General features: G+C 36.3%; 2 protein-coding genes across 4 annotated transcripts in view; both read left to right on the forward strand.

Moving 5' to 3' along the window:
* Window positions 1-6,548, forward strand: part of LOC142351442 (DNA-directed RNA polymerases I and III subunit RPAC1-like) — a 67,172-nt gene extending 60,624 nt beyond the window's left edge. For 2 of the 3 annotated variants that reach the window (XM_075403451.1, XM_075403453.1), the window contains 2 exons: window positions 829-1,096; window positions 6,249-6,548. In XM_075403451.1, coding sequence (XP_075259566.1) covers window positions 829-1,096; window positions 6,249-6,399 — 419 coding nt within the window. In that variant the 3' untranslated portion in view covers window positions 6,400-6,548. Of the gene's footprint in view, window positions 1-150; window positions 166-828; window positions 1,097-6,248 lie in introns of all 3 variants that reach the window. The other variant, XM_075403450.1, reaches the window with a different exon arrangement.
* Window positions 6,549-6,921: 373 nt separating this feature from the next.
* Window positions 6,922-15,667, forward strand: LOC142352018 (GTP-binding nuclear protein Ran-like). Its single transcript, XM_075404348.1, has 4 exons — window positions 6,922-7,021; window positions 7,510-7,720; window positions 14,581-14,768; window positions 15,149-15,667. The coding sequence occupies exons 1-4, from the start codon at window positions 6,986-6,988 to the stop codon at window positions 15,365-15,367; spliced, it is 654 nt and encodes a 217-aa protein (XP_075260463.1). The 5' UTR covers window positions 6,922-6,985; the 3' UTR covers window positions 15,368-15,667.
* The last annotated feature ends 705 nt before the right edge of the window (window positions 15,668-16,372 follow it).

The following is a 16,372-nucleotide window of genomic DNA, read 5'->3' on the forward strand; positions in this document are numbered from 1 at the left end:
GGCCAGTAATGTTAAAAATTATAAAACTAGTTCTCCTATTTATTTTGATAAAATTTTAAAAATTTGATAGCGATGCTCTGCGTTTTGGTTTTATTTATTTCATTTTGTTTATTGAAGTTTTGTATTTAAATCATTGGTCTCTTGTTGCAGTTGATTACAGGACAGGTTAACAATGTTCCGTTTATGTCATCATTATTGAAATACAATCTTGCTATCACGTTGAATGATGTCATGTCATCACATTTCGTTTGATATTATTTTCGATATTAAGACTGCCCCAAAATTTGTCTGGTTTTCATTTACCTCGTAATAATGCAACTTCACAGTTTTTGTATCGTGCAAAAAGCCCCGAATTAGCTGTCGAATAATACAATCTATGACCCTTTTTGTATTAAGGAGCATAAAGAGAACAATAATTTTATTGAAGACAAATTAATTAATATGAACTTGCCAGCTTTTCATTGGTTGATAAATATAGAAGAGACAAAATAGTGCTGGCTATAAAATTTCCTAAACTCAGTTGTGATAACAACGGTTCTACTATTCGGTTGGTTCTCTTTAGCCGTGAGAAATAACTTAGAATTTAACTTCATCAGAAATTACAATGTTAGTCCGAAATCAAAGCGTGCCTGGAACGCCACTAAACACTAGGAAAAACTTGAAATTGCAAAAAATTGTTGGGCAACCTGAGACAACATAGCAAATGCTTAATAGCACTGGGAGATGCAACAATTAGCATGGTAGTTGCTAAATATTTAGTCTTCATTACATAGTGTTCAAAAATCTGTCGTAAACATAATCTCTGCTGTTTTTGGTCTCCAATTGCAGCTTTCATCACTGAAGATCAACTGATAAGCGCAGAAGCAATTCTTACAGCTGTCAACTGCATGGCACTGACCGTCAACGTACTTGGAGTGAGTGTGTTTCTAATACAGCACTGCTATCTCACAGTCTATGCGTTGACGACCTACGAGGAGTCCAAAGGTGTCTGGACACCTGGGAGTAACACCAAGACTAGTGCCAGTCCATACACAGCTAAGAGGGGAGGTTGTCTGGCTAATTGTGCCAACACGCTTTGTGGTCCTCGACATCCAAAGTGAGTATCCAATAAAATTCAATGTGTAGTTTAGTCTGTGTTTAAATTGTAACAACCTACAACTACCGCAAACTGCAATACGCAATAATTTTCATGGCTGAGAAGACTTGAACCAACTGTCTCCTGAACCGCGGTATAGCGTGATAACTTTTACAACACAGCCCTAGTATTTTAACAATTCTGTCTTATATGGCAGCTGGTGGTTGTTGTTACACATCGAATTATGCTTTTTGTGACCTCTTTTGGATCTTGAATTTTGTCATATGTACGAAACGATAGCTTTCAGAGCTAAATTGAGGTTTTCTGGGTTTCTGATTTTGCAGTCCCGTGTCCTTCTGTTTTGCACCGAAGCTCAAAAGAACAAAACGTGATGTTATATTAATGTGGTTTTTCACAGTCTTAGCAGGGCTTCGGTTTTCCTTCGCATTTGTTAATTGTACTCATAATAGATTTTTTGGAACTTCCCTTGAAGCTTAAAAACTTCTTATTCTATATGCAAAATTACAGTTTTCGTCCGAGTTTACGCCTAAATACTTTAAATAATTTGGAATGAAAACAAAATTTTGTTGTCTCGCCGATTTTTGGCTGTTTTTGAGTTTTTTTGTTGAAAAAAATTAGGGACTCTTTTTTTTAAATTTTATTAATAGCCGCCCTCATCTTCTCAGCCGGCTATTATTGCGCTCGTATTTTTTTATTTACTTCGTCACACTTTTTTTCGCTTTACCATTTTGCCGCTTTTTCGACATTTTGCGTGAAATCTTTTTGACTTCTCTAGGCTAGTTTCTCTCTTCTCTCATTCTGCTAAAAGTGAATTTGAACATCAGTTGCTAAGCAAAGCAATTCAAAATGAACAGAGTTGGTATGAAAAATTGAAGTCAGAAATAGAAACGGCATAAACTCATAAAGCCAAATTTTAGATGCCCGCCATTTGAACGTCGTTCCTATAAGTCTTAGTTACCACCTCTAATGCTTATTGGTGTTGATAGTAGCCCCTGTTGCCTCTCTCTAAGAAACAGCAGTATGTTCAACTACGAAATGCCTACGAAAAACTACGATTTGTACAAAAATCTTTTTTTTTTCAATATATTCGATTCGTTCAATCCCAATCATGCTTATTGGAATCAACGGCGGCTATTTTCCGGCAATCTGCCGGGTATGTTTAGTTAACTGGAAATGAATATGACTTAAAAATTTAGAAATTCGAATCACTTCCATTATAATCAATTCTTGGTTATTGCTTAGATATCAGCACAATTAAATGTATGCGAATTTTCCACCTTTTGCTTCCCTTGGAGGCCCCTAAATGCTTTCATTCAAATTTAACTTCCGAACATATATGCCTTCGATTCATTACAGATAGTAATCATAGTATGATAAAGTTGCTCTCAAATTCAATTTAGTTACGTTTGCTCTATTATAAGCTAAAAATAAAATCAATTGACCAAATGATTCCGTTATGTAATTTTGCGATTGGAAATTGCACGTACAGGTGGTTCAAGAATAGTTTGTCCATCGTTAGTTGGTTATGTTTGATTTCTCTCGAAAGAATTGGAAGCGATTATATTAGACGTATGTGTCTGTAAAATAATTATTGTTTAACCGTGTTAGAATATATGTTTCGAGTGGTTGTTTCACGCATGTCGTCTTGATTTTGCTTAATTTAATGTTTTCATTAATAGCCGCGAAGCGATAGCGACTATTATTGGGGACATTGTGTTTTTTTTTAATTCGTCGTCTTCATCGATGATTCTTGCGACCATTGACTTTTTCAATTTCAGTGACTTTACTGGTTTGCAGTTGAAATTTTGTGCTTGACGTCATTTGTTCTGCTTTTAGGTCAATTGCGTGACTTACCTCACTCAAAAAAAACTTATGAACATTTACTAGTTAAGGATGAATAGTGTGCATCTAAGTAGTGCCAAACGTATATGCCATAATTCTTGAGTATTAGAGTCTTGAGTTTTTGATTTCAAATATTAGTTTAGAAAAAGCTCTATAGGGCTTCTTCCTTATAGAGCGTATGTCTCTCGTAAAATTGACAGTCCGATTCTAACCCAAAATGTCTAGTGGTCTATTAAAAGACTGATGGTAAATCTGTATATCTTATTTCTTTAGTTGTTTTAATTCCATGGAAGGCCACAAGCGTCTATCGCGGCAATTTTCCGGCAATCTGCCGGCTATGTTTCAGATTTTAAGCATTGCTCTATTATTCTATAAGAAGCTCCAACAAGATGTCAGGTTTTTACCTCCCACTGATGAAACAGTCCAAAGTTCAATTGTATGGCTGCCAACTGCTCGAAAAGAGTTCGTTTGACTGTAGGACCGTTTGCTACTTACACTAGTAGTTTCTATGATAACTTCAAATACTTGGTTAATTTTTTTGATGAAAATATTGCTATCACTGATAAAAATGTGTTATTTTTATAGCTGCGAAGCTGTAAGCTGAGGGTAGCTATATTGCGGTGCTCTTGGTTTTTTTTTTGTTTCGTCGTCTGACGCTCTTTTTTCGTTTTACATTTGTTCACACAGCAAAGCTGAAAAAGTCAAATTTTCTGAATGACTTCTTCCTCTCACTAACGGCATTTGCGCGCGTGACGTCATTTCTCACTCGCTTTAGCAAAAGTTTTTAGGTTATTTGCGTGATTAGATTTTGATCATACGTGACTTACCTCACTCAATAAAATGACATTTGCACTTTAAAACTTAGGTTTAATTTGAATTTGTTTAAGGTCAAAGGAACTCATATGTGCAGTAAAGGTCCCTAATAAGAGGCTTCTGTGGAATGAATTTTTAAAACCTTTATTGATTTATCGCTGAATGTTTTTTAGCCTAGTTTTTTGAGAGGCGTCGATTTTTTTTTCAATTTAGATCTGTATCTGTTTCTATCTCTATTATATGGCACGCAGGTCTGTTAATTCGCAGCTATTCCGGCAATCTGCCGGCTATGTTTTCAATTGTTCTCAAACAATTCTCTCTCAAAATTTGTAGCAATTATGTTAGTCCTGTGGTCTTTTTTAATGAATTTATCGCTTGGCAACTTTTTCGTCGACCCTTTTAACTTTTCGTTCCCGAAAATGGGATAAACAGGAAATGATAGCAGGGCATAAAGTTCCCTCAGATCCGTACGGCTTTCTTTTCTTTAAGATTGTGATTCCCCGAAAATGTTTTCGAGGCATTAGTTCATGTGACGGGCGGTTTTTAGCGTTTGACTCTCCACACATTTCAATCCCATCCTGTACTGCCTCTTCCCCCACATCAGCCCGTCCCCGCTTGTTTCCACCCCGTAGTCATCGTTCGACCCGTAACCCAGCGCGCTCGACTCCCCTCGAGTGCGCCCCCGCTGCTCTCAGCCCTTCAGTTAAGCTAAAGCTAGCCTCCCTAAACCACGACGAAGCCAACCGCTCGCCAGTCATTTGAGAGGAATTCGCGAGGCGTTAATGGGTTATGTTTCTTGCTTGCTTGCTTGTTGAATCGTTGTCTTTATCGAGGTGTATATTAATAGTGGCATCATTTAATTTTGGAGACATTAAAATTTCAAAATGTCATTGATTTTATCTTTACTAAGAGGTTGGACTTGAAATCAGTGCAAATTTCCGCTTGGTTTTTTTTCAAGATAAGATAATTATAGATAAAACTATAGATAAAATTGAAACATTAAATTCTCTATGGCTTTATAGCGAGCACTGAAGGTTAAAGTGTAGATATTTGTATGATGCGCTTTTCTGCGGCGGATGACACGAGAAGTTTCTGTATTTTTAAGCAATTTCGAAATTTCATAATTATCTTTGTTGAACGCAGGCTGTGGGTGTTGCAAGAAGTCAAGTGATTGAAAGGATATTTTCCTTGTATCCATGATTAGGAAAATGTTTATAATAGATACGAAGCTGTAAGTTGAGCGTAGCTATACTGCGTTCTTCGCTTTTCTTTGCTTCGTCGTCGGGCACTTCTCATGCAACAGGGCTCTCATGTCCAGACTTTGTTCACATGTTCATGCCGCTTTTTATGTACGTGACGTCTTTTATAGGCCCATGAACTGCGTTTCAAATCTGAATTGCGTCATGTGTTGTGTACATAAATGACCTACGTGACGCCGTAAATGGCGCTCCTCGCAGCTATTCTTCTCAGTTTCTTTAAGTCCTTAGCAAGGTCGGTATAATATCGCTCAAAGCCGGTAAAATTAAGGCTGGTTGTTAAATAAAATCAGGAATTTGAATTTTCTGCAAAAAATTTTTCTTGTGGATTGGAGATCCTAGTGAGTGATCATAGTGGTTTGGGTCGATAAATCCATCAAATTTATTCGATACGCAATACTTGTTGCTATCTATTTTGATACGGCACCTAAACTCCATACACTGCTATTTTACCGGTGTGGGCTGTGTGGTTTTTTGCTTCGCCGCTTGCATTTTTACGATTTGCCTTTTATTTTGAGTGTACTTGGAATTAAATTTGTCGAACTGTTATTGGTTTATCATTTCATCAACTCTTGTTGCGTTAAATTTCGTGTTTATCACACTCTTTTAGCACCACTGTTACTATATTGGTGATAGAAGAATGTGTTAACTCAGTCTAATCACGGCATTAGTGTGATAAAGTTATGTATGCAACTGTTGTAATCGCAGCGAGAGGTAATTAAAAAAACCTTACACGGTTGTTATAGTCCTCTCGAAGTTATTCAACTGCTAGACTTCGCCTCGGAGTCCGATAACTTCTCGGTGACACTAACAACTTTGTGTTTTGTAGTTTATTGCTCTGAAATCAAGTATTCATTACTGCAATACAGATAGCCTATGCTTTTGATGATTGTAGTATATATTATGTACAGTCCAGTTTTCGACTTCTCATAACTGGGAAAATTCATGATATTGCTCAATATGCGGTTTGGGAAAAAAACCCACGGATGAAAAAAATTCCCACTTAATTTTAGATAGGAAATAAACCCCAACGGAAATAAACCCCCAAATGACTTAACGAGCTGCGCGTGTGGCCATGCCTCGCGGGCTATGGCCATGCCTTAGTGGTCCGTGGGACTTGATGTGAAACTATCACAACCAAACAAATTATCACGACCAAAATAAAAATTAAAATGGGGGTTTATGCCCCTCAATATGTAGCATTCTAAATAAGTTTTAAGCATAGTTGATGTTATTTTTAGGCGTTTACGTGTTGAGCAACGAAAATCAGAGGACCGCAAAATTTGGATCGACGTCTCAAACAAACCAGTCAATAATGATTCACTTTACATTTCTAGGCAGAATTGGACACCTTCAGCTCACAATTGTGTGGCTCCAAGCCCTGAAGTGTGATCTCATTACCCTGTATTGTCATCAGTTATTATTTGTATCATAATCGGTGTCTCTTGTTAATAGTAATATTAATCTGCCATATATGTTTATACAACACATTTGTAAATATGTCAGAAATAGAATCAGAGAATTTAAAAATTTAAAGTTTAGTCATTTTTTTTGTTGAATCAACTGGCAATGCCTAATTACTAAATTAGTCGTTAGACCTTTATGTATGCAATGCTAATCGCTCAATGTTAAGTGCGTTAATCTCAAATTTTATTGAGTTGTAATCGACCACAGAATTAGTATCCTGCAGTTTATCAGTAAATCTGAGTTAGTTATAGATCGAAATGACTGGTTTATTGCATTCAAGCATTAAGATAAGATTATGGAATAGCTCGGAAACTGTTGCCGAATTGCTTTAATTTTTGCAAATTACAATCAGCTTGTTTGTCTCAATTAAATGAACTATAATCGCACAAAAGCAGAGTTTTACTTTCCTAATATTACTTTCTGAGCACATTTAAATACAATAAATTCAATTTTATTCCATGTGACTGAGAAACAGTTGTATTAATTAGTGATCCCTTTTCAGATAATCGAAATGGAACAGAAACCAGAAGTTGCTGTATTGTTCAAGGTCAGTAATTCACTCTTTCTTTGTAAAATTTTTCGTATCACGCTCCAATTCATGAATGTATTAATTAATGAATGGTATTATTGGACAGTTGACTTAATGCATAGTTCAGTTTTGCGCGCGATGCTATGCTTAAAGATAAAGTCGGTACGCCTGTAGATTAGATGTATTATAATAATAGACTAGAATATTGATGCTGCTTTCATTTGCTTAATGAAGCGAGACCGATAGTTCGAAGGTCGAGTGAAACCATTGATAACGAAGGTCCATAAGTCGTAATCTAATTTTGGTAGGGTACGTACGTGGTTGCCAGATTTCATGGTTATCTAGGGACCAGATATCATTGCTGTGGCGCCAGATTTATTTTGATTCGTTATTAGGAGAGTATAATTGGACACTTGAGTTATGGACCTGTTTTGTTAAATCAACTGTTACAAAAATCACATACATTTGTAGATTGAGTTATTGAGTTGCAGTATCTCTATTTACAGCTTGTTCTTGTGGGAGACGGTGGAACTGGGAAAACTACCTTTGTGAAGAGACACGAGACAGGCGAGTTTGAGAAGAAGTACATTGCCACTCTCGGGGTGGAGGTGCACCCTCTCGTCTTCCACACCAACTTCGGACCCATCCAGTTTAATGTTTGGGACACTGCTGGCCAGGAGAAGTTTGGAGGTCTAAGAGACGGATACTACATCAATGGCAAGTCCCAATTTTTGTGAAATGATTGATCTATCTGTGGTTATTTTTTACCGGAAGTACTATTTGTTCAGGCGACTTTTTGATCTAAGTGAAAGCGAGTAAAATTGCAGTGTGAACTAGTTTCTACTGAGCGAGAGAATTATTTGGTTCATGCGATGCGTTGGGTGATTAATTGCTCTCAAACGAAGTTTGCAGCAATTATATTAGTCCTGTCGGTCTTATGCTATTTTTCGCTTGACCGATTTTTCGTCTGACCCATTTGACTTTTCGTCCTCAAAAACGGGAAAAACAGGTAGCGCCCAGTGGGCATTAAGTGCTCTGAAAGCTCACTAGTCTCCAAGCATGCGATTTACAAACTGTTTTGAAGACTTATATACTTATGGAGTGCAGGGCAGTTCTTAGGCTGACACCACCCCCCCCCCCCCCACATCAGCCCCCTCTCTCTTCACCCCCAATCCCCTCCTACACATATTTCAGGCCGTAAGGTCCCGTGCAGCCAAAAACCGCCCTCCCCTCCCCCGCTGTTGCCCCCATGAGCCCCACGGTGACCCCCCCCCCCCCCCGCTGCACTCACGTCACGCCCCTTCAATTATGTTAAAGCTAGTGTGGCTATACCGTAGCTAGCTACTGAGGAAACCAACCGCTTGCCGGTTGTTTGAGAGCAATTCGCCAGACGTTAGTCCGTTATGTTTGACTTTTTGACTTTGAAAATTGTTTTTGAGGGAATGGGTATATCGATAACGGATTTTAGCCGTTTTCTGTCCATTTGGCTAAATTTAATGCTAACAGTTTTTTTGAGAGCAAAATTGGCTCATATATCACCATTTCTTTAATTTTGGCTTTTTGATTAGTTAGTTGTTTTTAATAGCCGCCCTCATCTTCTCAGCCGGCTATTATAGCGCTCCTATTTTTTTTACTTCGTCGAATAAAAAAATGTTTCGCTTTACCTCATTTTGCCGCCTTTTCAACATTTTGCTTGAAATCTTTTTGACTTCTCTAGGCTAGTTTCTCTCTTCTCTCATTCTGCTAAAAGTGATTTTGAACATCAGTTGCTCAGCAAAGCAATTCAAAATGAACAGAGTTAGTACAAAAATGGATGTCAGAAATAGAAACGGGATAAACCATAAAGCCCAATTTTAGATGCCCGCTATTTGAACGTCGTTCCTATAAGTCTTATTTACCATCTCTAATGCTTATTGTTATTGATAGGAGCCCCTGTAGCCTCTCTCTAAGAAACAGAAGTATGTTCAACTACAAAATGCCATCAAAATAAATCGGACTTAAAAAAATGTTTTTGTACAAAGATCTTTTTCAATATCTTCTGTTATTAATAGCCGCCCTCATCATCTCAGCCGGCTATTATTGCGCTCGTATTTTTTTTTACTTCGTCGAACTTTTTTTCGCTTTACCATTTTGCCGCTTTTTCGACATTTTGCGTGAAATCTTTTTGACTTCTCTAGGCTAGTTTCTCTCTTCTCTCATTCTGCTAAAAGTGAATTTGAACATCAGTTGCTAAGCAAAGCAATTCAAAATGAACAGAGTCGGTATAAAAAATTGAAGTCAGAAATAGAAACGGGATAAACCCATAAAGCCCAATTTTAGATGCGCGCTATTTGAACGTCGTTCCTATAAGTCTTAGTTACCACCTCTAATGCTTATTGGTGTTGATAGTAGCCCCTGTAGCCTCTCTCTAATAAACAGAAGTATGTTCAACTACGAAATGCCATCAAAATAAATCGGACTTAAAAAATATTTTTGTACAAAAATCTTTTTTTGTTCAATATATTCTATTCGTTCAATCCCAATCATGCTTATTGGAATCAACGGCGGCTATTTTCCGGCAATCTGCCGTGTATGTTTTATCTTTGAGCGGAGTTTTTCAAATTTTGTGTTTATGGTAACAGCAATTTAAAAATTTGAAATGTTAAAATTCAAAAAAATAAATTTAAATTTGTATACGCGATTTTTTTGAGGTTTTTGGCATAATTTGTTTAGAATTTTTGAATTCTGGTTTCACTGTTTTTTGACAGCAGGTAATGTAATTTTACTGATCCTCCGATGCTAAATACTGAAGTTCTTTTCTTTCCTGTTTAATTTTCCAATTTGATTTTTGATTTCAAAATTTTGAAGATGCTTTTTGTTACAACTTTTCAAAATGTGTGCGGTTAGTTTCACGTTCTAGCATTTGCCCTCCTTTTTCTTTTCGCAAATATTGACGCTGAATTGTTGCCATAATCTTTCATTTCCTCTGCTTGAATGAGTTGTTAAAAAAAGTCGTTTTTTGTTTCTCTTCAACTTTTTTTACTGTTTGAAGTTTATTTCATTTGGCATTGCAGATATGAGAACTTGGGCAATTACTATCTTAATTTTTTTACTGAAACAACTGTTGTTCTCGGCAAAATTATGTTGAGATAACTTTTGGTAACGAATTGTTGTCTTTCTGTGTTTGAATCTTGTCTGAATAAATCCTTTTAAAAACTTTCTTGTCTCTTCTATACTGTGCGATAGACTTGAGTTTCACAAAAGCTTGAATTCATAGTTAGGCAGATATCTTCAGACACAAAAGGAGTACTTTCAAATCATGGGGTGCCAAATCAATATATCTGTTTTCTGAGGACCCCAATTTAAGTTCTCATTTTATTAACAACTCAATTGTGTCTTAGAAAGTTAACTGCCTTGTGCTTTTCCATACTGTTTTTGTTGATGGAGAGTTTTTAAAATTTTACGACCCGCCAATTTGTGTTTTGAGTTTTAGACCATTTAGTTTTTGATTTCATCTTCGTCCTTAAATATATTGGCTTTTTTTCAATGATACAATATATTTTCTTGAATTAAATTTGTGCGATTCAGTGTTTCACTTTGAGTTTTCTGTTTCTCGTTTTCAAGTTTTTCCGTTTGATTTAAATCTGATTTAAACCGGAATCTTTGTATCGTTTCTGATTTATGTCGTAATTGACTGTTCTCTTGCTTCAGTGATGTCAATGCTAATATTTTCTCGTTAAGATGGGTTTTATTTTTACATTGTTTTAGCTCTCTTGAGCCAAAGAGTAATTGTTTTCAGATAAAAGACTATGGATTCAGTTGCAGTTATGGTTTTGTTTTGAAAATTCCGACGAATCAACTGGAATTTTTTATTCGTCGTAAATACTTTTTTAAGACCGTATGACTGCGTTTCTTTTTCGTCGTAAATACTTTTTTACGACCGTATGACTTAACAATCACTTGAAGTCTGATTTTCGTTCATTCGGTAATGAGTTTCAACTGAATTGAGTGCGTGACGTCACTTAAACTCTTTTTGGACAGTTTTTCGTTTATTCACGTGGTTGTCTTCGGTCACACGTGACTTGCATCACTCTTTATTTTAATTCAAAGAGATAAGGTCAAGTGAGCGTGTCACTCTAATTGAAGGTTATTTTAGAGCAATATGTTAAACAGAATCCTAATCAAACATAACATCTCAGTTGATCTTTTTCCTTACCTTTTTTGAGACTGCAGATCTAAAACTATTGCATCCATTTTCTGACAATCTTCCAGCTATGTTCATTGATGGTATCGGTAACAAAATTGAGCATATGAAATAGTATCTTTTTGCTACTTCGATTTTCTAGCCGATGAATTTCTTCTGCGTGGAGAAGCAAAAAAAAATTATCACTGAAAGGCTCTTGGAAGACTCTGAATCTGTTTCTGAAGACATTTTCATTTATTAATAGCCGCACAGCGATAGCTGGGGCTATTATTGGCCTTCTCTTGGTTTTTTTTTTATTTCGTCGTCATGATTTTTGTTACGACCATATGACGTCACAGCCACTTTTTGTTCATTCGTTCATGCAATTTCAACTGAATTGCATGTGTGACGTCATTTTTCGCTCTTAGTGGAGCGAGTTTTTTTGTTCATGCGCGTGATTAAATTTTTGGTCACACTTGACTTACCTCACTCACAAAAATGACTTCCTCACTTTGAAATTGACTTTTATTTACTTTAATTCAAAGAGATAAGGTCAAATGGGAGTGTGTCACTCTAAATGAAGGTTATTTGAGATCAGCTAATAGAGGCAGCAATAACTTATACAGACTTTTAATCAAAATATAAGAGATCAGCCTTCAATGAAAAGACGAATTTTTTTTGGTCTGTCTTTTTTACTGTTTTTAGACTGCCGATCTACGATTCTATTGCGGCTATTTTCTGGCAATCTGCCAGCTATGTTTTATAATTGCCGCTCTCACAGTCTCAGCAGGCTATTATTGCGCTCCTATTTTTTCAACTTTTTGAATAAAAATTTGTTTCGCTTTACCTCATTTTGCAGCTTTATCGACATTTTGCGTGAAATCTTTTTGACTTCCCTAGGCTAGTTTCATTGTTCGCTCATTGCATCCTCTTGCAGCATTTAATCTTTTTAAAAGTTTTGAATATCATTTTTTAGAGAATTTTTCTGAATTCCGTTAAATGATTATAGTGGAACAATAGAACGAGCACTTAGTAAGAAAAGTTGGCATTTCTCTGAATTCGACTGTTATGTTGATTTTTCAAAATTTAATAGAATTAATTTTTCAATGCAAAGATGTTCCGGGACCTGCTCGAGCTGAAGAGTGATGGTACCCCTCTTTGGCTATTAATGGCCGACTCAGCTTCTCGGCCGGCTATTTTAACGGTCATTTTTTACTTTGTCTTACTAAAATTTTTTGCTTTACCTTAGTTCACAGCTTGTTCAACATTTTGCGTGAAATATTTTTGACTTCTCTGGGCTAAATGCACTGTTGTCTCATTCTTCTAACAGTGTTTAATTGCTCTTGAACGCAGTTCATAGCAATTATTGTAAACGTGTGTGTCTTTTTTTTATGCAAAATTTTCGCTTGACGGTTTTGACTTTTCGAGTGACTTTTACGCCCTTGACTTTTTGCATTTCGCGTGATCTAAAATTCTCTCTCAATCACAATTTCAAGCAGCTGAACTCAATTGGCGGCAATTTAATACTAAAAGTCAAATAAAAAGTGCGCCGAAACTGGTGTCATTTTTTTACTTTAAATCTTAATAGTGGTATATGTTAACCTCTAATATGGTTATTTGAAGCCCAATATAGAACTTCTTAGTCCCCTTTAGGCTACCCCCCCCCCCCCCCGACTGAAGCAGGCTGCAATTGATTAGAGCTCCCACTAGTCGTTCAAGAGCAATTCTTCCGACGTTTAGTCGGTTATGTTTTATACAGCAGAGCAATTCAAAATGAGCAGAGTCAGTATCAAAAAAATGAAATCAGAATAAGAAACGTGATAAACCCATAAAGTCCAATTTTAGATTCCCGTTACGAAATTTTTTCTTAATTACCATCTCTAATGCTTTTTGGTAGTATGATCAGCTCCAAAATGACATGAAAGGTTCACACTTTAAAATTGTTTGTACAAAAATCATTTTTTTCTCTTTGCTCATTTTTTCTCTTCTTACAATCCAAATTTTGGTTATGGGAAAAAACGTTGGCTATTTTCCGGCAATCTGTCAGGTATGTTTACTAAAAATCTTTTTCTAGTGCTCCTTTTGGCTGTTTAAGTAATCAATTTTGACAGAAAACTCTCGTGGCTATATAACTTGCGAATAAAAAAGAGCAATTTCTACCTTCAAACTTTCACCTTCGAATTGCCATTGTAATGGTACCCTCTGGTTTGTAGCAGAACAAAACAGGACAGGCCTACATTATAATTACAGAAAAGACAATTATGATTTTTCAGTTATTTACAAAAGTTTTTTTTTAAATGACGGTCACTTAAAATGCCAATTCCAATTTTTGACCGACTCAGCTGCAGAGATGGCGTCTTCCGAAGACAATATCACTAATAAAAAATAATCAAATTAGATACTGATTTAACGATGGTTCGGCATCTTTTGGTTTTATCATCACTTTCATTTGAAAGTACTTTTTTGCCAATTGATTTTATTGTCAATTGAATTGCAAACAGAGTAATTTCCTAATAAGAACACCAAGCTTTTTCAGTTTTCATTGGTTAAAAAATTTAATTGATTTTCAAGTAGCAGGGCTACTGAAAAAAAAAAACTGGAAAAAAACTTTTTTCAAATTTCAAAACCACCAATCCTTTCACACAATCCTCAGAAATATGTTGAATATTACCGATGGTAATAGCTGAGTGGAGATTTTATTGACCTCTTATGTTTTTTTAACCGAAGAATTGAAATCTGGGCGATATTTTCACACAATTTTCAAGTAGCGGAAAAACGCGTTTGAACAAAAATGTTTAGTATTTCGAGGTAAAATTGTTTGCTACGACCTGTAGCATCATGTTCACTTCATATTTGCTTTTTTTTCATTCAATCGTGCATTCTCGAATTGAATCTCCGAGTTTTAATTTTGTATGTTAATTTTTTTTATTCTCGTGAATAGTTTTTTTTGTTACACATCTTCACTCAACAATGACTTCTCGTTTCTCTCAAAAATATATTTTGAGATTACTGGACTATATAGCAGTTTGCGTTCTATTGTTGGGAATTTTGTGACCGTATTTTGTTGATGTACTCACATAATTAACTGTAATCTTTTCTGGTAAATTCTAATTCGGATTTTTTTGCTGGAAAACTTTCTTTTGCAAAAATTTTATGTCGACTCTTGTGGGTAGCGGAGCTACTGATAGCTTAGCGAAACTCACACTTTTTTCAAACATGTTGGTGAGCTCACTGTTATGGATCCATCCATCTGATGTTTTTGTTCCTTATTTAGTTTCGAATTTAACTAGCCAATTCATTTGAATGAATGTCCTTAATTAGTTTGCAAGACTCTAAAAAATACTAATACCTATCTATACAGTCAATGTGGCTCCATCAGAATATGCGATGTTAAAGCACTTTGCGTTTGTTTCAGGCCAGTGTGGTGTAATAATGTTTGACGTGACGTCACGAGTGACGTATAAGAATGTGCCCAATTGGCACAGGGATCTGGTGCGAGTGTGTGAGAACATCCCAATTGTCCTGTGTGGCAACAAAGTTGACATCAAAGATAGAAAGGTCAAGGCCAAAAACATCACTTTCCACAGGAAGAAGAACCTTCAGGTATGAACACATACTATCATGGCTAGAACTCGGGGTATAGTTTTCCTAACGTTCATCCTAAAATTGGAGGTGTTTTTTAGCGTTTCAAAAGTTTAGAATCTTTTTGCACGTTGCTACTAGTGAATTTGGAACTGTCCTTCCAAGCCCAACCTCAAATTCAGAACATTCCTCCCAAGGATTCAGAAGTTTGCGCATATGCTCAAAAGAATTTCCCTGTTAATCCAAATACATTTCGATTGTCGACTTTTTTCCACGCAGGCTCCTAATTTGATGGATATCAAGCCGCGTATTTGATTACCAATTGTAAATTAAAACAATTTCGTTCGGATCAACCGAAATGTCATTTAAGATTTAAATGTATTTGATTGTTTTTGCTTTAGTATTATGACATCTCGGCCAAGAGCAATTACAACTTCGAGAAGCCTTTCCTGTGGCTCGCTCGCAAACTGGCCGGAGAAGTTGATTTGGCATTTATGGAAGCACCAGCCCTGGCACCCCCAGAGGTCAAAATGGACCCAATGCTGAAACTACAGTACGAGAAAGAGCTGGCTGAGGCTATTAATGCTGACCTCCCTGACGAGGACGACGATGACCTCTAAACTGCTAAAATGGCAGCTTTTTAATGACCTCAAATGACTTTTGTGAATTTAAATACATGAATTGTTTCTTCACAACTTTGACATGCAGCTTACATGTGATTGCATGAAATGATTTCTGTTCATCACAACATGAATTGGTGGCTTTTTTGTGCTGGAGTGCAAGATGCAATTGTTGTTATTTATGATGCTGTAGTTATATGTAAACGAGTGACTTTGTAGTGTTGATGTTACGGATCTTGTGCTGCTTTTTAACCAGTTGTTTCAATGCAAACTCGATCAAATACATAAACTATTTTGGCATTCGTGTTTTAATGGTAAGTTTTGCGACAAGAAATAAGTTTGATATGAGTCTAAGTTGAGGTGAAATCCGGACACCTGATCAGCTTAACTTATGTCGCTCATGAGAATGTGAAAATTGATTTTCGAAAGAATGTATATCGACAATGGTCGATTTTACATTATTTCCAACTGGTCCTTTTCAAAGGTCTGTATGAGTTCTTGTAGAAACTAAAGGAAAGACGGGTTCTCAAAAGTAAATAGAGCTTAAACGTGTTAGGGATAAAAGACCATTTTCCACAGAATCAAAATTTGGATCTGTTCTGTTCCCCCCCCCCAGTGTTTTTGTGAGCCCCCAGATACAAATTATATGTTAATATATAGCACATTACTATGTAAGAAAATAGCACGTGTGCCTGGGGGGGGGGGCAAAACAGAATAGATCCCAAAACTTTGAATTTCGTGTCCTTATGTGTCGATATTTTATTTCGTAACTTTGGCCGTCAGCAACGCAAGAATGTTGAGGTTGTGTTGGGAGGGAGTAGGGTTAGATTTTAAATAAGCATTTAACGAGCATGAAACTTCAGACTCCATGTTTTAGATTTGTGAATTTTTGGGAAGGGTTTTTAAGTGCTCTCAATGATAACAATTTTTTGTCCATGCGTTACTCTGAGGGAGCGAGAAAAGTGGGTGGGTTAAAAAAAATAGTTTGCAAACACGTGCGAACAA

The sequence above is a fragment of the Convolutriloba macropyga genome, chromosome 13 (assembly GCF_964194025.1).
Source record: "Convolutriloba macropyga chromosome 13, txConMacr16.3, whole genome shotgun sequence".
In the NCBI taxonomy this organism is placed as follows: Eukaryota; Metazoa; Xenacoelomorpha; order Acoela; family Convolutidae; genus Convolutriloba; species Convolutriloba macropyga.